Genomic DNA, 27,339 nt, shown 5'->3' with positions numbered 1-27,339 from the left:
TGTGGGAATAATGGATAAAAATACCTAAAATAAATTTTTAAAAAAAGAAAATAAAAATATATTAAAAAATTCTTAATTCGGGACTCGAACTGAAGACCAGCAAAACTAAGCTTCTCGTTCTGCCGATCTGGCCACGAAGCTTCGTACTTGGAGAGCATCTGAATGGTCTAAGACTCTCATTATGATTATCCTCTAAAAGTTTTAACACGGTGTCAATCTGGTCTAAAAGCACAAAGCTTTGAATAGGAATGAATTCTGCGCATGTGCGTGAACTTGACTCCTGAAATTTCTCTTGACTAGAGAAATATTTTGATATAAATATTATTTTAGAAGTAAAAGATTTGGAAAAGTTCATATTAAGTGTGGCAATAATGGATAAAAATACCTAAAATAAATTTAAAAAAAGAAAAGTAAAATATATTAAAAAATTCTAATTTTCGGGACTCGTACTGAAGACCAGCCAAACTAAGCGGCTCGTTCTGCCGATCTGGCCACGGAGCTTCGTACCCGGTGAGCGTCTGAATGGTCTAACATTCTCATTATGATTATCCTCTAAAAGTTTCAACACGATGTCAATCTCGTCTAAAAGCACAATGCTTTGAATAGGAAGGAATTCTGCGCATGTACGTGAACTAGCCTCCTAAAATATCTCTTGACTATAGAAACATTTTGACACTAAATTGTATTTTAGAAGTAAAAGATTTGGAATAGTTCATATTAAGTGTGGGAATAATGAATAAAAATACCTAAAAAAAATTTCAAAAAAAAAAAAAAAGAAAAGAAAAATATATTAAAAAACTCTTAATTTCGGGACTCGAACTGACGACCAGCAAAATTAAGCTTCTCGTTCTACCGATCTGGCCACGAAGCTTCGTCCTCGGAGAGCGTCTGAATGGTCTAAGACTCTCATTATGATTATCCTTTAAAAATTTCAACACGGTGTCATTCTGGTCTAAAAGCACAATGCTTTGAATAGGAAGGAATTCTGCGCATGTGCGTGAACTTCACTCCTAATTTTCGGGACTCGACTAGAGAAATATTTTGACATTAGATTTTATTTTAGGAGTAAAAGATTTGAAATAGTTCATATTAAGTGTGGGAATAATGGATAAAAATACCTAAAATAAATTTAAAAAAAAAAGAAAAGTAAAATGTATTTAAAAATTCTAATTTTCGGGTTTCGAACTGAAGACCAGCAAAAATAGGTGGCTCGTTTTGCCGATCTGGCCACGAATCTTCGTACCCGGAGAGCGTCTGAATGGTCTAAGACTCTCATTATGATTATACTCTAAAAGTTTTAACACGGTGTCAATCTGTTCTAAAAGCACAATGCTTTGAATAGGAATGAAGTCTGCGCATGTGCGTGAACTTGACTCCTGAAATTTCTCTTGACTAGAGAAATATTTTGATATTAAATATTATTTTAGAAGTAAAAGATTTGGAAAAGTTCATATTAAGTGTGGGAATAATGGATAAAAATACCTAAAATAAATTTAAAAAAAGAAAAGTAAAATATATTAAAAAATTCTAATTTTCGGGACTCGAACTGAAGACCAGCAAAACTAAGCGGCTCGTTCTGCCGATCTGGCCACGGAGCTTCGTACCCGGAGAGCGTCTGATTGGTCTAAGGCTCTCATTATGATTATCCTCTAAAAGTTTTAACACGGTGTCAATCTGGTCTAAAAGCACAATGCTTTGAATCGGAACGAATTCTGCGCATGTGCGTGAACTTGACTCCTAAAATTTCTCTTGACTATAGAAACATTTTGACACTAAATTTTATTTTAGAATTAAAAGATTTGGAATAGTTCATATTAAGTGTAGGAATAATGGATAAAAATACCTAAAATAAATTTAAAAAAAAGAAAAGTAAAATATATTAAAAAATTCTAATTTTCGGGACTCGAACTGAAGACCAGCAAAAATAGGTGGCTCGTTCTGCCGATCTGGCCACGAATCTTCGTACCCGGAGAGCGTCTGAATGGTCTAACATTCTCATTATGATTATCCTCTAAAAGATTCAACACGGTGTCAATTTGATCTAAAAGCACAATGCTTTGAATAGGAAGGAATTCTGCGCATGTGCGTGAACTAGCCTCATAAAATTTCTCTTGACTATAGAAACATTTTGACATTAAATTTTATTTTAGAAGTAAAAGATTTGGAATAGTTCATATTAAGTGTGGGAATAATGGATAAAAATACCTAAAATAAATTTAAAAAAAAAAAAGAAAAGAAAAATATATTAAAAAATTTTTAATTTCGGGACTGGAACTGAAGACCAGCAAAACTAAGCTTCTCGTTCTGCCGATCTGGCCACGAAGCTTCGTACTCGGAGAGCGTCTGAATGGTCTAAGACTCTCATTATGATTATCCTTTAAAAATTTCAACACGGTGTCAATCTGGTCTAAAAGCACAATGCTTTGAATAGGAAGATATTCTGCGCATGTGCGTGAACTTCACTCCTAATTTTCGAGACTCGACTAGAGAAATATTTTGACATTAGATTTTATTTTAGAAGTTAAATATTTGGAATAGTTCATATTAAGTGTGGTAATAATGGATAAAAATACCTAAAATAAATTTAAAAAAAAAAAGAAAAGTAAAATATATTAAAAAATTCTAATTTTCGGGACTCGAACTGAAGACCAGCAAAAATAGGTGGCTCGTTCTGCCGATCTGGCCACGAATCTTCGTACCCGGAGAGCGTCTGAATGGTCTAAGACTCTCATTATGATTATCCTCTAAAAGTTTTAACACGGTGTCAATCTGGTCTAAAAGCACAATGCTTTGAATCGGAACGAATTCTGCGCATGTGCGTGAACTTGACTCCTAAAATTTCTCTTGACTATAGAAACATTTTGACACTAAATTTTATTTTAGAAGTAAAAGATTTGGAATAGTTCATATTAAGTGTGGGAATAATGGATAAAAATACCTAAAATAAATTTAAAAAAAAAAAAAGTAAAATATATTAAAAAATTCTAATTTTCGGGACTCGAACTGAAGACCAGCAAAAATAGGTGGCTCGTTCTGCCGATCTGGCCACGAATCTTAGTACCCCGACAGCGTCTGAATGGTCTAACATTCTCATTATGATTATCCTCTAAAAGTTTCAACACGATGTCAATCTCGTCTAAAAGCACAATGCTTTGAATAGGAAGGAATTCTGCGCATGTGCGTGAACTAGCCTCCTAAAATTTCTCTTGACTATAGAAACATTTTGACATTAAATTTTATTTTAGAAGTAAAAGATTTGGAATAGTTCATATTAAGTGTGGGAATAATGGATAAAAATACCTAAAATAAATTTTTAAAAAAAGAAAATAAAAATATATTAAAAAATTCTTAATTCGGGACTCGAACTGAAGACCAGCAAAACTAAGCTTCTCGTTCTGCCGATCTGGCCACGAAGCTTCGTACTTGGAGAGCATCTGAATGGTCTAAGACTCTCATTATGATTATCCTCTAAAAGTTTTAACACGGTGTCAATCTGGTCTAAAAGCACAAAGCTTTGAATAGGAATGAATTCTGCGCATGTGCGTGAACTTGACTCCTGAAATTTCTCTTGACTAGAGAAATATTTTGATATAAATATTATTTTAGAAGTAAAAGATTTGGAAAAGTTCATATTAAGTGTGGCAATAATGGATAAAAATACCTAAAATAAATTTAAAAAAAGAAAAGTAAAATATATTAAAAAATTCTAATTTTCGGGACTCGTACTGAAGACCAGCCAAACTAAGCGGCTCGTTCTGCCGATCTGGCTACGGAGCTTCGTACCCGGTGAGCGTCTGAATGGTCTAACATTCTCATTATGATTATCCTCTAAAAGTTTCAACACGATGTCAATCTCGTCTAAAAGCACAATGCTTTGAATAGGAAGGAATTCTGCGCATGTGCGTGAACTAGCCTCCTAAAATTTCTCTTGACTATAGAAACATTTTGACACTAAATTGTATTTTAGAAGTAAAAGATTTGGAATAGTTCATATTAAGTGTGGGAATAATGAATAAAAATACCTAAAAAAAATTTCAAAAAAAAAAAAAAAAGAAAAGAAAAATATATTAAAAAATTCTTAATTTCGGGACTCGAACTGACGACCAGCAAAATTAAGCTTCTCCTTCTACCGATCTGGCCACGAAGCTTCGTCCTCGGAGAGCGTCTGAATGGTCTAAGACTCTCATTATGATTATCCTTTAAAAATTTCAACACGGTGTCATTCTGGTCTAAAAGCACAATGCTTTGAATAGGAAGGAATTCTGCGCATGTGCGTGAACTTCACTCCTAATTTTCGAGACTCGACAAGAGAAATATTTTGACATTAGATTTTATTTTAGAAGTTAAATATTTGGAATAGTTCATATTAAGTGTGGGAATAATGGAGAAAAATACCTAAAATAAATTTAAAAAAAAAAGAAAAGTAAAATATATTAAAAAATTCTAATTTTCGGGACTCGAACTGAAGACCAGCAAAAATAGGTGGCTCGTTCTGCCGATCTGGCCACGAATCTTCGTACCCCGACAGCGTCTGAATGGTCTAACATTCTCATTATGATTATCCTCTAAAAGTTTCAACACGGTGTCAATCTGATCTAAAAGCACAATGCTTTGAATAGGAAGGAATTCTGCGCATGTGCGTGAACTAGCCTCCTAAAATTTCTCTTGACTATAGAAACATTTTGACATTAAATTTTATTTTAGAAGTAAAAGATTTGGAATAGTTCATATTAAGTGTGGGAATAATGGATAAAAATACCTAAAATAAATTTAAAAAAAATAAAAATAAAAATATATTAAAAAATTCTTAATTTCGGGACTCGAACTGAAGACCAGCAAAACTAAGCTTCTCGTTCTGCCGATCTGGCCACGACGCTTCGTACTCGGAGAGCGTCTGAATGGTCTAAGACTCTCATTATGATTATCCTTTAAAAATTTCAACACGGTGTCAATCTGGTCTAAAAGCACAATGCTTTGAATAGAAATGAATTCTGCGCATGTGCGTGAACTTGACTCCTGAAATTTCTCTTGACTAGAGAAACATTTTGACATTAAATTTTATTTTAGAATTAAAAGATTTGGAATAGTTCATATTAAGTGTGGGAATAATGGATAAAAATACCTAAAATAAATTTAAAAAAAAAAGTAAAATATATTAAAAAATTCTAATTTTCGGGACTCGAACTGAAGACCAGCAAAAATAGGTGGCTCGTTCTGGCCACGAATCTTCGTACCCCGACAGCGTCTGAATGGTCTAACATTCTCATTATGATTATCCTCTAAGAGTTTCAACACGGTGTCAATCTGATCTAAAAGCACAATGCTTTAAATAGGAAGGAATTCTGCGCATGTGCGTGAACTAGCCTCATAAAATTTCTCTTGACTATAGAAACATTTTGACATTAAATTTTATTTTAGAAGTAAAAGATTTGGAATAGTTCATATTAAGTGTGGGAATAATGGATAAAAATACCTAAAATAAATTTAAAAAAAGGAAAAGTAAAATATATTAAAAAATTCTAATTTTCGGGACTCGAACTGAAGACCAGCCAAACTAAGCGGCTCGTTCTGCCGATCTGGCCACGGAGCTTCGTACCCGGTGAGCGTCTGAATGGTCTAAGGCACTCATTATGATTATCCTCTAAAAGTTTTAACACGGTGTCAATCTGGTCTAAAGGCACAATGCTTTGAATAGGAACGAATTCTGCGCAAGTGCGTGAACTTGACTCCTAAAATTTCTCTTGACTACAGAAACATTTTGACATTAAATTTTATTTTAGAAGTAAAAGATTTGGAATGGTTCATATTAAATGTTTGAATAATGGATAAAAATACCTAAAATAAATTTCAAAAAAAAGAAAAGTAAAATATATTAAAAAATTCTAATTTTCGGGACTCGAACTGAAGACCAGCAAAAATAGGTGGCTCGTTCTGCCGATCTGGCCACGAATCTTCGTACCCCGACAGCGTCTCAATGGTCTAACATTCTCATTATTATTATCCTCTAAAAGTTTCAACACGGTGTCAATCTGATCTAGAAGCACAATGCTTTGAATAGGAAGGAATTCTGCGCATGTGCGTGAACTTCACTGCTAAAATTTCTCTTGACTATAGAAATATTTTGACATTAAATTTTATTTTAGAAGTAAAAGATTTGGAATACTTCATATTAACTGTGGGAATAATGGATAAAAATACCTAAAATAAATTAAAAAAAAGAAAAGTAAAATATATTAAAAAATTCTAATTTTCGGGACTCGAACTGAAGACCAGCAAAACTAAGCGGCTCGTTCTGCCGATCTGACGACGGAGCTTCGTACCCGGAGAGCGTCTGAATGGTCTAAGGCTCTCATTATGATTATCCTTTAAAAATTTCAACACGGTGTCAATCTGGTCTAAAAGCACAATGCTTTGAATAGGAACGAATTCTGCGCATGTTCGTGAACTTGACTCCTAAAATTTCTCTTGACTATAGAAATATTTTGACATTAAATTTTATTTTAGAAGTAAAAGATTTGGAAAACTTCATATGAAGTGTAGGAAAAATGGATAAAAATACCTAAAATAAATTTAAAAAAAAAAAGAAAAGTAAAATATATTAAATAATTCTAATTTTCGGGACTCGAACTGAAGACCAGTAAAACTAAGCGGCTCGTTCTGCTCCCATTTACATCTAATGAAGAAATAAGTTTTCAAATATTTCAATTTACTTTAGATGATTGAAAATTATCATCTATCCTACAGCATATAAACTAGCAGTTAAAAAATTAAATAATATTCTGCCATGAATAGATTTCAATAGCTAGAATGCTTCAAAGTGTCTGCTGCAAATTAAAACCAGCATTCTCAAGTCTAAATACATTGGCAATCTTGCACTACTAACCTAAGACAGAGAATTTCACCAAAAATATTTTGAGATTGTTTGAAATATTCAAAATGAATCAAAAGTACTGATATTATGTTTTTAATATCCATTGATTCCCAGCTAAAATAAAATATAAGACAAAAGAAATTCATTTAAAAATTTATTGGACAAAATTAAATATGAACTAATCAGACTGCACAATTTAACTATACATACATTCACGCACTAAAATTCTCCAAATATTAAAGGCAAAAAAATAGTAAAAACTCTAAACAATTCTATTAAGGTGATTAAAAGCTGACAATGGCATTGAAAGCTGATAAATTTCATAAATAGATATCGAATTGAAAAGTAAAAGAATTTACAATAAATTTACCTAACAATTAAAACGAGCACTAAAACTACATGTAGCATTTAATGATGCTCTAAAATGTAATGACCACTTTTATGAATTTATTAAATGGAAGGAGAAAATGATACAATATAAAACTGGAAAAACTAATGAGTATATATTTACATTGACACTTTTTTTTTTCAGAATATAGTTATAACAATCCTAATAAGGCCTTTTATTTTCCCATGACAACAGCTTCACACATTCAAAATACATATTATTCAAAAGTATTTATAATTTCATGCATTCACAAGGCAATACTTTTATGTTTAATATCAGTTACAAAACAAGGCAATCAAATAGAATTATTTACAGATTGTATATTTACATTATATGCTGCTCCAACAATATGTACAAATGTATCACCATTATGAAGTAATGGACGATTAAGGTTGCCACACAGTGTACAATACATTAAATACACAATACATTGTATTTTAAAATATATATATATTAAACAAATCTCAAACTAAGCTGCATTACTGAAAAAATATTTCGTATAAATTATATACTAATAGAGAATTAAAATATATATTGTTCTTATTTCCCAGTTTAAATGAAATATTTCTAAAAGGAAATTATAAAAAGTGAACACAGCAGTAAATATGCTACGAGTTCCTTCATATTTATGTATCTTTATTTCAAAGTATCTGGTGTTATCTATATTATAAAGCATCTATGTAATATTAATTTAGAATCAAATTAAAAAACTTGATATTCTCATAATATTAAACTGATGCTTCCCACTTAACTTGTATAAGTAACAATGCCATAGGTATGCTTTCCAAACTTAAATAATATTCCTCTATCTTTCTTTTCTTTTATATTAAGTCAAGATACTATAAACTGTCAAGAGGGGAGGGAAGGGGAGGGGAGAGGAATTGGCCCAATAAATTTTTTATTATTTTTTTCAATTGCGTTAAACTTTAGAATCAACTGAATTAAAAATTATAACTGAAATACAGGAATTATTATCACAATTTTAACATATAAAAATTATATTTTAAATTTTATTCCCCAAAATATATTGTTCACAAATATTAAACTGCAGATTGAGTACAAAAATTCTTCAGTATCTAAAGAAAAACTTGAAAGATTGCGTACAATATATTTTCAAATTTTGAAACAGAACTCATTTATACTAATAAATCTTTCCTCATTGCATTCACTTCATTTCAGTAAAGGAAGGCGAAAAATAACAAATGCATTCTAAATTTGGAAATAAAAAAGTAATAAGAAATAAATGATTTACTTCCAAGACAAAAAAAAAAAAAAAAAAAAAAAAAAAAAAAAGAATGACAGATTTTGGTGTAGCAGTTATTTAGTTAATGAATTATTTTGTCATGAAAATATGTTTTTTCTAGCATAAAACCAATATTGCAAGATTATTTAAAAAGCAATTTTTACTCGCAAAAACAACAGTCAGGGTTTGCACCAGATTTTTTACTATAATCGTAGATGAAAACTATCTTTCATTTTAAGCATTACATTAAAATTTTACAAATAACATATTTGACAAATCTTTTTTCTGCATATGATTGATGCTTTTCATTAAAATTTTTTTTCTTATTTGTTGGGGTTGTAAAATATTTCTTATTCATATAGGCAAGGAAATGAATATTTTTGTAAACATAATAGGGGCTGCCAATAGAAAAAAATTTAAGATAATACTTTTATGCATTAAAAATGATAAAATTCTGGAGAAATTTTTTTCATTCTAAATGAATGGTGCAAATAATAGTAATAATATTAATAATAATAATTAAAAAAAAACGAATGCAGATGAGTTATCAGCCTATTTTTTTTGGGATGGAAAGGGGTCAGAGAATAAGCTCACAAGATAAAGGAACATATCTTTAAATAATAAATTAAATATAAGCTCATTTAATTTTTAATTTAAACATTAAAAAGCTTAATTATCACAAATAAAGAAACCTGAAAGAATTTCATATACAATATCCCCAATAAAATGCATATACTTTGAATAATTTCTACACAAACAATCAATAAACATTCAAATCATAATAATATACATTTTACCATTGAAATGAATTAATATGGATGAAACAGTTCCTGGCTCAAATTCTGAGTTGTTATTGCTCAAGAATAGCTAATCAAGTTAATAGATGGAACTGTTGAATCCTTAGATACATGTCTGTCTGTACTATCTATAAAATTTTCAATAATAATGCAAAGATTGCATGAAAAATAAAAGATTCTATAATATCAAGTAAATACCAGTCTATTACTGCAAATATTCATATTCTTCACCATGAATTATTTCAAAAACAATTATGTGACAATAATATGAAACTATATTTATTGAAACATGATAAACCAGAAACTATTTTATAATAACGTACGTATGTATGAAGCAAAACATTTTATATCAAACAACTGCAATCAGTATTCTTGTAATCATTATCTTTTATATTATTCCACTAACAAATTTGTAGTGTTTTTGACATTTAACTGACAAAATATCGCAAAACATGCAATTGGATATTAAGATATATATAACTTTTTTACATTTTATGCATCATTTTCAAATATAACTGCTACTTCAGGTGTTCCCATAACAAAAAGAACACTTGAAAATCTGGTGAACATTTGGTAACTAGAGAACATTTTTTTGTTTTTTTTTTTTTGTTTCACCATTTGCTCTTCAAAATTCAAATTAAAGTTTATCAAAATTCAAATAATGTGTAAATAAATTTATGAAACTGATTAATTAATATAGTTATTATGTAATAGCTATGGAAACAATATCAAACTTAGTATAATTTTAGTTTATTTGTTATTACTATATGGAAAAGAAACTTCAATCATTTAAAAATAGACTTTTCAAAACCATTGAACACTAAATAAAGATTTCTGTAGGGAAGAGATAATAAACCAAACGAAGAAAATTATTTGTAAACTTAGTTTTCAATGAAATTACTTATTATACAACATTTTCAATAAACAACAGTCATAGATGTTATTGAATTCACTAAACTCAAATATCAGGATTTGACATAATACAATCTATGTAAAGCATTTCAAGGAATACTAATTCTGAATATCACTTAAAATTAAAAAGTAGAGCAGAAATTGCTCAATACACTTTATTGCTACTAATATCTTATTGCTTCTGATCTTTCGTTTATTTATGTATCACGTATATATAGAACACATTTCTTAAAATTTTTCCATTTGTTAATGCTTTTTGTCAAATTAATTTATCACAACCAGACATAGATTAAGCCTCATAGAACCATATTGGCAATGCAAGTTTGAACTATTTCTATTTTCCAAAACAAGCTTTTTTTAATGATTTAAATTTAAAAATATTATAACTAATTGAAAGAATCAAACAATTAAAATGTGAGCAAGAAAAGCAAATAAAACAATAAATACTAATAAAAGATTTAATATAACTAACAATTATAAATAAAAGAACTTATTCAAAGAATTTTTATTTTTGGATAGTAATACTGAGCAGTCTGATGAAGGTATGTCTTTAAAAAGTTTCAAAGTTCATTAGGGGTGGGACCTAGAAAAACTTTGATATAAATAATGATTTCAATCCCAAATTTTTGATATTATTATAAGTCTAATCCCTAGGTCACCAATTGAAGAATATAGAATTTCCTAAAATGTTTCAGAAGAAAACATTTATGGTTTCACAACTATCAGAATGCCATCATTTGGATTTTTAAAAAAAAAACTATTTAAGCAAAAAATGGCAAAGAAAATAATGTTAAAAATCTAATATATAATAATTTTTAATTACATTTTCTTTTACTAATGCCCCGTTTTCTACCTTTTTTTTTTCAAAATCTGGCATCACAGAAAATTTATTCTGATGGAAAGGAGGTTTTGGAAAAATCTTTGACAAAAAGGATTACAAATGGAAATTTTTTTAAAAAAAGCTCTATCCTGTAGAGCAAGGAACTTACAGAAATTTTAATATTAATGCAGTGATTAAATGTGTTAAGTAAGTAAATAATTTAGCATTATAAAAAATACAGACAGATTTATAATTTCTTTATAAAAGAATGGGATGGAAAAGGAAAGGGAGGCAAAAAACTATAAAGGCACAAAATTTATTTACAAGTAAATTTCATAAACTTGATGTCTACTTTATGAATAACTGAAAAAAAAAATAGATGCATATTACTACTAATAAAACCGAAATATTAAATTTGAGGCCCACTAAACAATTTCTACTTAATTAAGAAAGAAAAAAATTGACATGTATCAATTTAAACTCTTACTCAAAAAATATTTATAGCACTTATAAGAACTCAAAGGAAACCAGCAACACAATTTCAACTAATAATACAATACAATAGTTAACACTTACAAAGACACGAAATCATAATATTTTAAAATACTTTATTTATAAACATATCACAAACATTAAAAAAAAAAATATTAGCACCATTGAAGAAACAATTTTTTTATTGCTATTTAAGTAGGAATTAAATAAGAACATTAAGAAATAAAATTCTGGCATCATGAGCACACTTTAAAAAAAAAACCATTCATCGTTTTTACAAGTCTATAAATCAATAACTGAAGTTTGAAAAAAAAAAATCAATCTTTTCATATTAATGCAAACTCCAGTTAAAAGTTTTATCGCTATTCATGACATCCATGGAAACCTTATTTTTTTTTTGAAAAAACTGAATCAATAAAATATTTGTCATTCAATGAAACAAATAATGCGATCAAATAATCTTTAATTCTGGAACATACAAACTTTTCAAGCCACTAACAACAATAAACAAACAAAAAAAATCTTTTTTTTTTATCAATTGCCTTATACAAACTTTTCATCAAGTTATCAATTATTAGACACCCTGTATATTATTTATACCACTTCGACATTTTACAATTAGATTTCTTTGGTGAAAGAAGAGAGAGAGATATACCCATATAGTTTTGAAAGGAATAAAGAAAATTATTATATTGTAAATTCCATAATATTACTGCACAAGTATATCAAACTTAAAAATAAAAATGTGAAAAATTACCAATCAAACTCTGTTTTAACACCACCAAATAATAACAATAATAATGTTAGTCTTTGTCTTCAAATGAAATTAATAATATTTATAATTATTAATACAAAACTCGTTTACAAAAGCTTATATGAAGCTCATTAATACAATACAATTCTAAACACATTACATTAATGGCAAAAGTAAAATCAGTGCTAGATATGACAGTTATTTACAAACTTCACATCTTTTCAATAATGAAGAAAACTTACTAGTATTAAAGATGCCGCTATACTGAAAAATACTGGTGAATAAATAAGCAAATTCACAGTCTAAACATTTTCACAATGATATTTTCCTTCATACATAAACATGGGTTAGAAATAATTTCATTTGCCGAATTTATAATTTCACATGTTTTTCTTTCATTATTTAAAGATCCTTACTGTTTCACAGTAAATCAATCTAATACAATTAATATCAATACATTAATGATGATATGACAAAACATATTAAACACCATACAACTACATCATACTTTGTAGTCACTGGGTTGTTAGTCCCTAGAGCCTAACATGCCACCCAGTACGTGTATTATTCATTCTATTCACATGTAGCGATCTCATTCATCATTTTTTCTCAAATTTTGAAAATAGTCAATGTAAATTTTACAGGAGAAGGAGGAGGGTCACTCAGTTTAGATGTTAATTGACATTGCAATTTTTTATTATGTATGTGGAATTAAATGAGTAATCAGTATGACACGTTCACCTTTCATATTTCAAGAATTTGAAAAGAGATATGGTGATTTTTGTAATGGTATTTATATAAAAATGAAAAAAAAAAGTTATATATATTACCATATTTTGGTAAGAAATTACCATAATGATTTATTCCATGACATCAGCAATATCTTGCAGTTTGGATTAGGTATTAAAGATACAGTTTATCACTGACAAATTTAATTTTTATGTTTATAAATTAAACAAGACCATGAGTTTAATTTCGCAAGTTTTTAAATACTTCTATATAAGTAATATAGTTCTTTATTTTTTGAAAATCAGACATCTGAATTTTGGGGGAAAAAAAGGCAAATCAGAAAAATAAAGATATCACAGGGAATATATACCAACACAGGTTAAGGAAGGTTGTTTAAGGAATATTTTAAAAATGGACAGGCAAATTTAAGGCTAAATTTTTACTTGATTTCAAGCTGACATATTTATAACACACAGTATATATAAATGTTATGACAATAATACTGACTCAATTTTCAAGAAAATACAAAATTCTTTGTTCTGTGTTTATAAAACTGACAGTGGATTAATTTTATTTTCCTATGTAAAAGTACTCTTAAAATTTCACTAAGTTTGTTAATTAATAATGAATTGGTCACATAATTGATATCAATACGTGGATGAAAATTGGAGAAGGATCGTAATTATAAATAGTATAATTTGTTTAATCGAACAAGTTATGGATGGTGCAAACAAATGAACTATGATTCAGTATGATTTAATATTAGTCAAGTAATGAATACAAATATTTCTAAAAAAATTTAACATTTCTTATTCCATATTGTAAAAATTTTTAAATTCTTTATGATGAATAGTCTATATTAATATTTAATTTATTGAGATTTCCAAGATATTAAATAAATTGAGGAAGATAGCAATTTTCAATGAATCAAATGTTAATACAATTATTCTTAAGAAGAATACCTTTATATATTCAATATTTACTCAGTGCAGAAGATGAAATGTGTGGATATAAAATTAATATTTCAGGTACTTAGTATCAGACTTCAGAATGTAAATATCAGGATATATATACAATATACATATTATTGCATAAAAATTTCAGTATTTTTATTTTTTGAAAAGCATTTGAGATTTTTTGAGAATAAGATTTACTAAAAAAAACCTACAAGCTTAAAGTTAAGTACATAAAAATGAAGTTTAATGCACAATAAAAGATGAATAATGAAGATAGAGGAAAAGTTGGTCTACGCAAATGTTAAATGAAGGCATTCACTTAAATATCTCCAGCACTTACTTGTGCGTATGAGCTTAGAGCAAATCCATTCTACAAACTAATACATCTGGCAACTTTAAAATAAGCATGAAGAAATACTCATGGAAATGAAGAATCATAAGGATAATGACGAAATGAAAAGTTTAAAAACTTCATTATGAATGTATGAGTTGTGTTTTAATGCTTGAAAGACTGATTTGAAATACAGCACACAGAAATAAGTTTTCATAAACCCCTAACAAAGTCCAACTAGGCACTTTCTAAAACAAAATAAAACAAAACAAAGATGTAAATAACAAAAGGTAACTTCTTCAAGATAACAAATTGTTGAGATGACTAAAGAATGAAATGATTAAAGAAGCTTATGACGATGACTAAATTTCATGATGACAAGAGAGTGAAATCATGATTAAGTGTGAATACAAAAAAAAATCAATTATTTAAATTAAAATACTAAATTGCATTCAAAACACTACTTCAAATATACTTTTAATCCAGTGCATATGAGTAATCGGCAAATGAAATGGTATCATGTACATATTTACAATTGTCATAACATTAAAAAGCACAATTCAGTAACAGTTCAACAATCTAAATATTGATTATATTTACACAGCTGCGAGCTTGAGTTAAAAACAAAATGCTGTAGCTGTTTTTAAGAATTATTTTCACATAAATCACAGATGTTTGCAAAATAGCAGTTGATGTGAGAACAGTTTATCAATAAATAAGCCTCTAATATTCAAAATTTCAGCCTCTAGGATCATCTCATTGAGAAAAGCTTTACCTATAAAAAAATTAATACATATAAGTATTCTTCAAATAGCAGATTCAACTTATTTTCAAATTAAAAAAAAATTCTTTTATCAACACTCTTTAAAATCTATAGCTGTATTTGTTTTAAAAATGATTTTTTTTCTTACTTACCCCTACTATACTCTCATAACATCACTCTATCAATTCTTTAGTTTTATTTCCCAAATAAAGGAAACTGTCGAGATTATGAAAGTTTGAACAGCAAAACCAATTATGACTTTCTAAGAATCAATGTGCAACTCCATGCAATGTGCTTGTTGGGCACACTGCTTCGGGAAATGTAAGAGTCCACTCTTAGTACAGCCCATTGGCTAATTATCTAAACTGCTTGAAACAGGCATATAGTTCCAGTTAGAAAAAATGCATTAAATGACAGGAGAATTATATTTTATATTAATTGAGTCAAATATATCTCTCAAAGAATTACGAAATGTAATTTTTCAGTGATATTTAGTAAAATATTGCCAACATTATAAAAGACATAATACCCCCCCCCCCCATCATTTTATGATTAAAATTCACCAAGTTGCAGATGTTTAACTTAAAAAGTTACCATATATAAATTATTTTAAGGAACAATTTGAAAAAAACAAAAACTGTGGTGCACAGTTTCAATTTGTAAAGGATCTTGTAAAATCTCTACTGAGGCCTTGAAATAACCATAAAACTCAACTCACGATTTTCAACTAACTTTTTTGTCACACAAGGCAATAATTTAATTTACAGCCTATGGACACCATCAGTTCATTCACTATTTCACAAAGAGGAAATTTTAAGACAATATCTACAATACATTCCAATGAAGATCCAAAAACTAATTTGTGAAAGTATATATATAAAAAAAACATGCCTATGGTTATAGAAAATCACCAAAGGTTCTAAGCACACTCTACTATTTTGCATAAAATGCCATGTTACCTGAGTGACCAAGAGAAGTCACATAAATAATCATTACACACATAAACAAAAGTTTAACCTTCTCACAACTGAACTGGTAGGTAGTTTCTGTTCCAATTGAGGGATACAGGATGTAAAGCAAGTTACCTCAAGGGTGACCTTGGAAGAGATATGTAAGCTTACTGTACTTGAGAGTGATGGGTTGCTTTTATTTGAAGGATAACTTCAAAAGTTTATGGAAAGAATTAGGCATTAAATTTTCACTTATGTGAATCAACTTCTAAAATTAGATTCTGAAATTAATTTTAAAAATTATATATTTTATTTATTAAACTCAAAATTGATTTTAATGAGAGAAATATTAAAATATAAGATTATTTGAATATAAATATTTTGAGAAATGCATTTGCTACAGATAAATTTCATAGCTTATCTGGGGAATGCATCAGTCAATTAATTATTCTATTGTAGTTTCTCCCCCACTCGTAATGACAATGAGAAGTGCAGGAAGGATATGAATCCACTTCATCATTCCATAAAAATGAATGTAATTGCATTCAGATTTTGATTACTTTCAAAAGAATGAATTAAATTAATTATTGAGGATTAAATTTCCTTCTATGTTGTCATCAAAATGTCTACTATTATTTAAGAGAATGATTATAAATACTTGTAATCTATGCTAATTCTTCTTGAATAATCTCATACTTCTGTTTTTAGAAAAGATTTTTACTTTCAGATTATTATTTGAAAAATGTAATCGATATTGAAACATAAAAAATTTAATCACGATACAAAAATTCATAAGATGTGTACAAACCCTATTCTTAAAAGGGGAAGTTCTTCTCCTTCTTGCCTTCTCTGACTTTCACTTTGACTCTGCTGTATGTCGCCGCCCTGAGATCTTATAGATCCCATATGCCTGTCATGGACCTTCAATAAAATTGAAACTAATAATTAAAAGAATAAAGCAATATATAGTTTTTCACATTTAATGCTTATAATTTAAAGATTTTTTTTCACTCTTGTGTACATACAACATTAAGAAAAGTACCACAATGGCCAAAACATTAAACCAAGATTTTGATAAACCTTTATGTTTAAAACCTATTGGTCTGTGTATATAACTAAAAAAAATGTAATGATTTAGAAAAGTGAGAATCAATAATTGGGTTTTACACAAAATTGTGGATTTCTATCGAATTTAAATGAAATACGTCAATAGTAAACTTGTCTTTGTATTTATATGAAAACATAATATAACAAAAATGCAGCAAATTGGATAGATAAAATCTGATATGTAGTTTTATCACTAAAATTGCAGATATGACAATTAAAGATGAGATGAATGATTCAATCGGATACATTACGCAAACTCAAAAGAATAAATCAAATATATATGAAATTCACTAAGTGTCTTGTCATCAAAACTGTAGACTTACTTCCAATTTCAGTAGGCTGACAGGAAGAAATCAAAAGGCATATATGATTCTCTTCAATGGAACAGCATATTTAATAAAAATATAGCATGTACATATAGAAGATATTTGAGAAAAGAATATTCCTTCTGTTCTCCCCCCCAAAAAAAAAAGATTTATAGGCACTTTTTTATTAGTCTGTCAGCATTTGAGTTGATTACAAATACTGATATATAAAATAACCTTCTTGACAATAATCGAAATGCATACAGATACTGCAACATTAATGTTGAGAACTAAAATGAGTTGAATAATTGTTTCCAATTGTGCTGTTGCCTAATGATGCCGTGTTACTGCTTCCATGTATATATTTGTCTTCTTGTTTTACAATAAAGCTGTGTTCTTTTAGAAAGTGTTGCATATTTTAATGGAATAGACAGCCATAAAGGCATCGGGTAGATGCAAGAGTCCCAATAAAGATAAGAAGATTTATTTAGATATATTTTATTTGTTTTGAAGATTTTCACTTAAAAATTACAATTCAATATTAATAGGGAAAAAAAAATTAAATCCCATATGTTTAATAGTATAAGGTTGAGAATGTTTGATAAATCTCTGTTTATCTATCTATGATATTTTGATGTATCTATGTTTATCTACATGTGCATTTTGAACTTTAATGACAAAATATTATTAAAGAACAATTTTAATACAAAACTTGAAAAGTTGAAATTAAAAAAAATCTTAGTATTACAATTTCACCTTTTGAGAAAAATTTATAAAGAAAAAAACAGGAACAAATACTGACATATACAAAGAAATAAGCATATTTCATAGTTTGGGGCATAAAGTAATATTGTGGCAACTGCATTTATTTTTTATTTATCCTCAAATATGGCTCTTTATATTGCAACATAATATGGCTAACTTAAATATTTTCAAAATTTCATAAACACACTATTAATTAGTAAACAATATTTATTAGTAACTTGAATTAAATCTTGTTAGTTCAAAATCAAAAATCATTAAAATTGTTTATATGGAATTGTTTTTCTTCTACGATCAATCTCTGATGTCTTAATTCAATTGAAGACTAAACTATTATATAATATATTAATTTAAAAAATGAGAAATCTCTTCCTTAATTTTTTTTAATAAGTTAGAGTAGAACTTTATTGTTTATTTCAAAAACTTACTTCATGCAAAAATAAAGCACTAAGACTCATATCAGCAGCTCTAGCTTCAATTGCATTGAGGCCAGCTTGTCTTAAAGAACTTTCCATGTCCAAATCAGCCGTACTAAAATGACATAATACAAATGAATCAAATTGCAACAAAACAGAATACAATAATAGATGACACACATACAATGGGGGAAAAAAAAGAAAAGAAAAAAAAGTACTAACTGGAAATTAGACATTTATAATTCATGAAATTAAATTTTTCTGTAATGAATTTCCAATTTTAATTCAAAACTATCAATTACATTAAAAAATTAGATGCAATTGAGAATCAATCACAACTTCATGATTTTAAATTTATTATTGAAAACTGTAGCTAAGTTTTTGGAATGAATCATGTAAAATTGAGCCAATATGAAATAAACAGTAATAAAAAAATTAAACCTATGATCACAAATTTCAAGTTATCATGTGAGAGCATTATTATTTTTTAAGTTATTATTTGTCTTAATTGTCATTAACCAGTTTAAACCGGTTTGAAACAATCACGAGACTTCTCTATTGGTCTCTATCCCCCTCTCTCTCTTTATATATATATATTATATATAATGATAATTTTTTTAAACTTTCATTTTCAATTTTTCTAGCTGGCAAACAAAGTTTTGGAGCTCGTCTGATTTTAAGATGAAAAAAATCCATCATTTTTCTAAATGTGTAATCTGATAGTCTTGTGACTGTTTCAAACTAGTTTAAACTGGTTAATGACTTAAATTAATTAAGACAATTTGTAAGAATTCAGAGAATGAATAATTTGGAATGAAGTTGTAACTTTAGTTGGCAACAAATCGCCAAATGTGAAAACCTTTTCTATTATTTTCTAATAATCCTAAAAGCGAAAAATTGATGCCTGAAAAGTGATAAATCGACAATTTGTTGCCTACATATTTTGAGGATTCAAAAATCTCAAACCAAAACATCATGCTCTCACATAATAACTATTTATAACATATTTTTATATAAATTATAGCTTATTCTTGATTTAGTTATATTAACGTCCCGTTTGAAGCAACACTAGGGCTATTTTGGGACGGACCTCATACTTTTGAACCGCGGTCAGATGATGAGGACGACACCTGAGCTGGTACCCCCCTCTCCACACCACACAACACCAACGGGAGGACGTTTGGTCATGACGGATTTAACGTGCAACTGACCCCCTTACACGACGGTTCTTTGGAGGAATCGGGTCATGAACCTGAAACCCTCCGGTTCCGAAGCCGAGACCTTACCACCAGGCCACCGCGGCCCTTAGCTTATTCTTGAAAACTTTAGCATTAGGACATTTATAGTAACCGCAAATAAAAATAAGTGAACTGTAAAATGTATATTTTATATTTAATTCAATATACCATAAAAATCACTTTTAAATTACATTATTTAAAGAGGTAAGCTACAAAGATTATAAATATTTAAATTAATAAATATTTGGTTTATTTTGCTGCATACTGTTCTTAATTTCACTATATAAAATGTAGTTTCATGTTATGGAAATCATACAAAAACATAAAATTTTAGTGGCTAAATCACAATACAATATTTTCTTCATAAATTTATATAAATCTTTGCTTGAAAAAAAAAAGCATTAAAGCAAATATACACTTTGGGCTAAGTAAATTTACATTAAATTTAAAAGTTCCTACACTTTTTACAAATGATAATTTGAACAAACAAATAAATCCATTTTCTACAAGATTTTTTTTTTGTGTGAATTTTAACGACATGGACTAAAATGAAAATATGCTAATTTTTCTCCCAATATCTGAATTCATTTTTAACAAGGTCCTGTTGCAAATTATGAAAAGGATAAATAAACAATATCATAAAGCCTGCAGAAAATAGTACAGAGCACAAAATAGTGAATCTTAAGAAGTTATAAAACAAACATAAAATATAATTAATTCTTCAGCATTAGAAAATTCATAAAATTAAAACAATTTATTTCATAAACATGATTTTTTTTTTTTTTTTTTTTTTACCTTGTCCATATTCCATTTTGAGCAAGATACGGTGGACCTTCTGCCTGACTCAAACCTGTCATCACAATTCTATCAGTTCGTAAACCAGAAGACAAACTACTACTTCCTGGTCTTGGAAAAGACTGATGCTTAGATTGGTGTATGCTGTTAGCCAAACTAGCATACTGCAAATAAAAAGTATAAAGTAAAGTGACAAACAATTGAGGAAGTAACTTGTGCAATTGAATGAATATAGAAAATGTTCTAAAAACAGAAGAATACAACATAGAGATAAAACAGAATGATAAGCTACACATTTTGATGTGGATATTGATCTTTCAATTTACCTTTCAACTATTGGGGGTGAACTTGAAGTATGCACATTAATAAACTCAGAAAGACAATAGTACAAGAAAAGTATAGTTAAACAATCGATTTCACAAACTATTTCTAAATTTTTTATCACAGATAAAGTCCTTCTAAATGGCATTTTGAAAGAAATTTACTGATTTAAAAATTTCATAAATATTTTTGTTTACTAAGAATAAAAAATATTTAAGAGTCTGTATAGCATTAATGTTCTGAATATTCAAGAATTTTTTTTGAAATAGCAACATTTATAATTAATATTTGAGTGATATATTTGCTTTGAAATAAAATTTAAGTTATTTCACAACTGTAGAAAATGAGTATATCTCACCAATTATAAAAAAATGCAAAAATAAATAAAAATCTAGATATAACCAAATTATTTATCATTTCTGGGAGCTAAATCCCAATCATATGAGAATGGTAAAAAATACCAGATGGCAGTTTTTAAAACTGTTGGTTAGGTTATGATTTACTGTTAAATATGATCTATTCATTTTTTTTTTACCTTCTAATGCAATATAATTTAGAACAATGGAAGTTAATAATGTTAATTTTTCCTCACACATATTTTGCAAATTGTACAGCGTTAAACGTATAAAAATATCTCATTCATTTTTTTTTTTTTTTTTTTTTTTTTACATAAATCATATTTACGCTTATCCAGATTTTTCAATATCATAAAGAAAAAAATTATTATTTTAATACAAAATAAATCATAAAAATGCACATCAAAATTATTCTTTTATGCTCTTATTCATCCCATTCACTGGGATGAAAGTATTTGTTCCAACAGTTTCCTAAGCATTCAAGAAGCCCCAAGTTAAACAACCAGTTTTTCAATTCATTATTCCATTAATTTTAGGGTGTTTAAAGTTAAAAAAGGCTTTTTATTAACCTCTTTACCAAATTCAAAGAATAATAAAAACAATACTAGTGAATGCGATAGGATTGCTCGAAGAATAGAACCTGGGACCTTTTGGTTAGCAGTCCAGTAACTAACTGATTTTACCAAAACAGCTGCTCGGGTAGAAGCGCTGTTATTGGCTTATATTTTATTCACTACACTAGGTTAAAATTTGGTTAATACTAGGTTTATTGTTAAAAAAAAAGTAATATTATCACAGGATTCAAATTAGTTCAGGTAGAATTCTAACATTCAATATATCAGATTAATAAGGTGACAGCTAAAATTTAATTCTCAAAACGTTTTAAAACTTCTGCCATTTAAAGGAAAAACTAGAAAAGCAAATTATGATTCATTACTTACCTTTGATCCCATGGTAGATACAGAGTTGAGAGAATTATAAAAAGGATTTGAATCTAGTCCTGGGTACTGATCTTTAGCAGTATTAACTAGAAGGGGGGGGGGGAATATTTTCATTATTAAAAATAAAGAAATGCAGATTTAAAAAAGAAGTTAAAAAAATTATTTTCTTAAAAAGAATAATAATTATCGTTAAATTTTCTCTTGGATTTTATATTATATATATATATGAGATGTTGATCCTACGAACAAAAAAATTTGCCCTTTCATAAATAATTTTTTTTATCATAAATACTTAAATTCGCAGGAATTCAAGTGATTTCAACTTTAATGTTAGTCAATAAAGAGTTTAAAATTTTGCAATGTCTTGGAAATGCTAATAAATATTTGAAACCTAAATGGCATGAACGGAAGTTTTTCCAGTTTTAACAATTGTCCATAATCTTAAAATTTTAAGCCTTTTAAATGAAATATCAGTGATAAATATTTTACTGAGTTTTTAAAGTTTTTTTAACTTTAATTAATTAAAGAAATAAAAAATATTTACCACATATTAAATCAATTATTATTTTAATAATAAACCTTATTTTTATTGCTTCTTTTTTATTATTTATTGATTAAGATATAAATTGAACAGTTAATTTACCTTGTTCTCTAAAGTTCTGAATGAATGCATTGGAAGCTTGAGGTGGTTCCCAATTAGGATTCATCAGCTAAAAATAAAAACAAGTAAAATATTATGATAATTTACAGATGTACTATTAAATATTTTTCAGATATATTGAAAAAGATAATAAGTCTGAAATTTAATTTTTAACATTTCTAATAGAAAAAAAATAAATGTTAAAACAACAATTCTATTATATATAACAAAGATGCTACGTATCATTACCAAAGATGCAAATGGTTATTATATGTAGGAGGTAAGTATTTTAGCTTAAAATATAAAATGAATAAAAATATATATAAAGGATAAAATCTGGCACCACAATGTGCCAGATTTATCAATAATATACATTTTTAAATCTTGTTTCAATTTGCTTCATTATATTGCACGAATAAAAATTCTGAACATTAGATTATCCTTGATACCACCATATTAAAAAAAAAAAAAAAAAATATCCTGGACTAATATAAATTAGATGCAGACAACTACACTTATTTTCTTTTTTTTAATATCAGTAATTCTTAAATATGTTAATAATAAATATTGATCTTTACATTATGCCATTTATTATTCCTAATTTTAAAAAATTACATATTTAAATAGAATTAATCACTAACCGCAAAATGAAGCACTGAAAGTTCTGTTTTTCCATCTTCTGCTTGTTCCTGCAGGCCAGCCTTTGTAAGACCATCACCTAACCACTAAAGAACCAAAATGACATGTTACTAAGATAACAATAAATAACCTCAAAAACAATAAATAAAAAAATAATGTAATCTGAGTTGCTGTAAATAAAACCTGTAAACTGTATATACAAAAAATACTGTAAATAAAATCTGTAAACAATAAATAACCTCAAATATATATACAGAAACAATAACCTTATTTCTTCGAGTTTTTTGAAGATAATACATTACCAATCTGTAAAATTTAAACTGTGCATTATGTTAATTGCTTTTGGGATTTCTGAAAATGCTCATAGTTCAGAGCAGAAGTAAAGCAATACTACTTTAGTAACAAAATGTTAAATTATGAAATCAAAATTATGCACAATACAATACAAAATTATTAATAAAAAATATGAAAATTATAAACACTAATTTATTATTTACTGCCACATATTATTTTTTTAAAAATTAGTAAATGGAAAGTACAACTAAATTGGCATTTTCAGAACTTTATCTAATTGGCAGAACTTTAAAGAAAAAATAAATTTTCAGGGACTGAATGATAATATTATATAAATATATATATTTGTAATATTATTGAACAATTCCAGGAATATTAAGAAGAAAATTTATAAATTATATATCATTTCAAGAAAAGTTATAAGGCATTAAATGTCTGATTTATTATAGAATTCTTATCTCTTCTTTTTTTTAAATTAAATTATAGTGAGAAGAACTTAAAGATTTTCCTCAAGTATTTAACCAATAGAATATTGAAATCAATTTTAATATATGGCACCTTACACAATGGTATTTTTATTTTATGGCATTTGCAATGCAACTAATGTGCATGTTTTACCTTGAAAAGTTCACATAAATGAGTCAGTTCAGTTGTATCGTAGATCTGATGTCTTTCTTTTAAAATTTACAGTCTCTTAAAATTTTATTTAACACTTCACTATATTACTAAAATTGGAGACCAAAATATTTAATGACCTTTGTTTACTGAATTCAGTTATTCAATGTAGCAGATCTATAAATTATCGAAGGCTTCATTAATCAATAATGAAGCAATTAATGCTTCATTAAGCAATCAATGCTCAACACCCTTTTCTGTTCTGAATAAACACATGCCCTATTATTCAGTTTTATGTTATAAGACATGTAATCTACGCCATATTATATATCAAGAGATATTGTGAAATCTATTAAAAGGGATTCTTCTCTTTTTGGCATTCAATTCATACCAAATATTATCAACATTTAATCAGAAGTGCTTAAGCCTTAATTTTTGTCAATTTATTAAAGATATATAAAAGAAAAAAAAATTTAATTTTTAAAACATAGAAATAAATAAATCCATCATTCATTCACATTTAAATAGTAATGCTATAACTTCTTAAAATAAAAGAAAAACAAAATTAATATAATTTTATTTTACTTTCTTTAATTTTGGCAAATTCATCTAATACCTCATCAAAATTTAAGTTATTCACCCACAAGATTTAACAGTTTTTATAATTTGATTTGCATTTTTGATTAAAACCCACAGAGAATACTTATGACAGACCTATTTTTTAAAAAAAAGCATATATTCAAATTAGTAATATCAATAAATTTGCACAGAATCTTAAAGCTAAAAAAATTTTAATCCTAATTACAACTTCTTATTTGTGCAAAGGTTGGGGTTTGGTACAAGTTATCATAAAATAGAGTTCAGCCTAATTTCAATATTTCAAAAAGTAAACAATGATTAACAAATTCCTGCATCATGTTGAATATTATATTTATCAAAACTTGTTAATTAAATGCTTATTTAAAAGAAAATGTATTTTAAAGTAGTAAAAGTCTTTAAGTTGGAAGTGATATATATGCTATTCTATGCCTCAATAAATTCAGGATCCCATAAAAAGAGGACTAATTTTTTAAAAAATAAAACATATTACAAAACAAACATGTTAATAAACAAAAAATAAAATATGTAATACTACAAAGAAAAAGAAAGACTGATATATTATCCATACCCGGGGATTCCCATGCTTTAGAACATCCATCAAGGCAAAAGAACAAACATCACCCACACCATCAGCATGAACTGTGAAATTTCTCAGAAAATCCACAATTTCTAAGGTGTGATTTGGCAGGACGAACATTAACAGCATTGGTGTGATTAAAGGACTTATTAACTCATCAAGAAGAGTAACCTGTTGAAACACAACATACAGAATTAGTTACTTCTGACAGTATCTGATTCATTTTTTGAAAATTATTTTGGCAAAAAAAAAAAAAGCACTCAGTATGGCATTTTTTGTTCCCTAGAAAAACTAACTAGAATTTTATAACATCTGCAACATTATCAAAATAATAATAAAAAAAATAAAACCTACAAAATGGAAATTATTTGAGTTTAGAAAGGTCATAGCTTCATTTTGGTGATTTGTATTTAGATAATAAAATATATTTAGATATCAATGTAATGAATTCTGCTTTTCTTTGTTAATTTTATTTATTTAAAATTGTCACATGTGAAGTGACAATTTTAATTCCCCTCAAGACACTTAAAATTTCTACACAACTAAGTGTTTATCATATCAGAACATCATTTTGAAATTTGTTAATCACCAGAATAAATTTTAGTTTAGAAAATAAAATTTATTTAATCAAAAAAATTTATGACTGAAATCAAATACCACATACATTTAAATTTTAAAATGACAATTATAAAAATAGTCTTCATCATGTAATACAACAAACTAGAACTATACAAAGAGACAAGAATATCAAAGAAAATTTTGGGAAAAGTATCATAAATTTATGCCTGCTAATATAAAAAAATAAAAGATAACAGAAAAAAAATATAAAGATTAACGAATGATATATTGGTATTGTATTTATTTCATTTCATGCAAACACAAACAAAAGATAATGGATAACAAAAGATATACTTACAAAAGAAAACACAAACAAAAGATATACTTACAAATCTGTAAGGAAATAAGTGACCAAATTCATCCCGCACTTTAGTTGTATGAGCCATAGTTTTAAAATGGTCAGGAACATAATGAATATCAGCTAAAATTTTTTGCATAAGCTCATAAGGACAAAGTACTTCATTCTGAGGGAGAAAAAAAAAAAACTTTCTATTACTTTTGCTCTAATTCTAATAAAAATTTGTATTTTAATTTACTTTTCATAAAATTATATAGGAAATAAATATCAAAAGTATGTATTGAGTAGATTAGAGAATAATTAAAACATCTCTACTAATAATAAAAATGAATGCGTGTAGGTGCTCTCTTTACAAGGCAAGCCATTTGATCTGCAACTACCGAATTTGGCACATGTATGTCTTAGAGGGTAAGAATGTGTATCTAGGAGCAATTTTTTAAAAATTGTAATCAGATTTAAGAACTAAGCTGAATTTTTATTTTTGCATATTAACTTCCTAAAATTTTATTGAACAAAAATAAATCATACACCAATTTAAAATAAAAATAAAAAAATTATAATTTCAATAATACTAATTTAATAGTTGTAACAAGTTTTCTCAATTTTCAGCAACTTTAAAAAAAATAATTTTTTTTTTTTTGCTTAATTTCTAACAATTGATAACATTATTGTCCTGAAATTCAGGCATTTAAGTTTTTTATCATCAAATATTTAATCCTGCAACTTTCTTCCATTGTTGAAAGCTATGGAAGAGGTATTTTGTTTATTATCTATATAGTTTTAAAAACAAATAAGAAAAGAAATTACAATA

At 27.4% G+C, this 27,339-nt stretch overlaps 1 protein-coding gene across 1 annotated transcript in view; it reads right to left on the bottom strand.

The window, feature by feature from the left end:
* Positions 1-10,961: 10,961 nt before the first annotated feature.
* Positions 10,962-27,339, bottom strand: part of LOC129957006 (autophagy-related protein 9A-like) — a 31,203-nt gene continuing 14,825 nt past the window's right edge. Inside the window, exons 14-22 of the mRNA XM_056069111.1 lie at positions 26,560-26,694; positions 25,604-25,783; positions 23,529-23,612; positions 22,891-22,957; positions 22,248-22,333; positions 20,630-20,793; positions 18,609-18,711; positions 16,815-16,927; positions 10,962-15,068 (exon numbers count right to left, since the gene is read on the bottom strand). Of these exons, the coding sequence (XP_055925086.1) occupies positions 15,065-15,068; positions 16,815-16,927; positions 18,609-18,711; positions 20,630-20,793; positions 22,248-22,333; positions 22,891-22,957; positions 23,529-23,612; positions 25,604-25,783; positions 26,560-26,694 (936 nt within the window). The 3' untranslated portion in view covers positions 10,962-15,064. The remainder of the gene's footprint in view (positions 15,069-16,814; positions 16,928-18,608; positions 18,712-20,629; positions 20,794-22,247; positions 22,334-22,890; positions 22,958-23,528; positions 23,613-25,603; positions 25,784-26,559; positions 26,695-27,339) is intronic.

This window comes from Argiope bruennichi, chromosome 11, assembly GCF_947563725.1.
Source record: "Argiope bruennichi chromosome 11, qqArgBrue1.1, whole genome shotgun sequence".
Lineage (NCBI taxonomy): Eukaryota > Metazoa > Arthropoda > Arachnida > Araneae > Araneidae > Argiope > Argiope bruennichi.
This window is presented reverse-complemented; position numbering and strand designations above follow the sequence as displayed.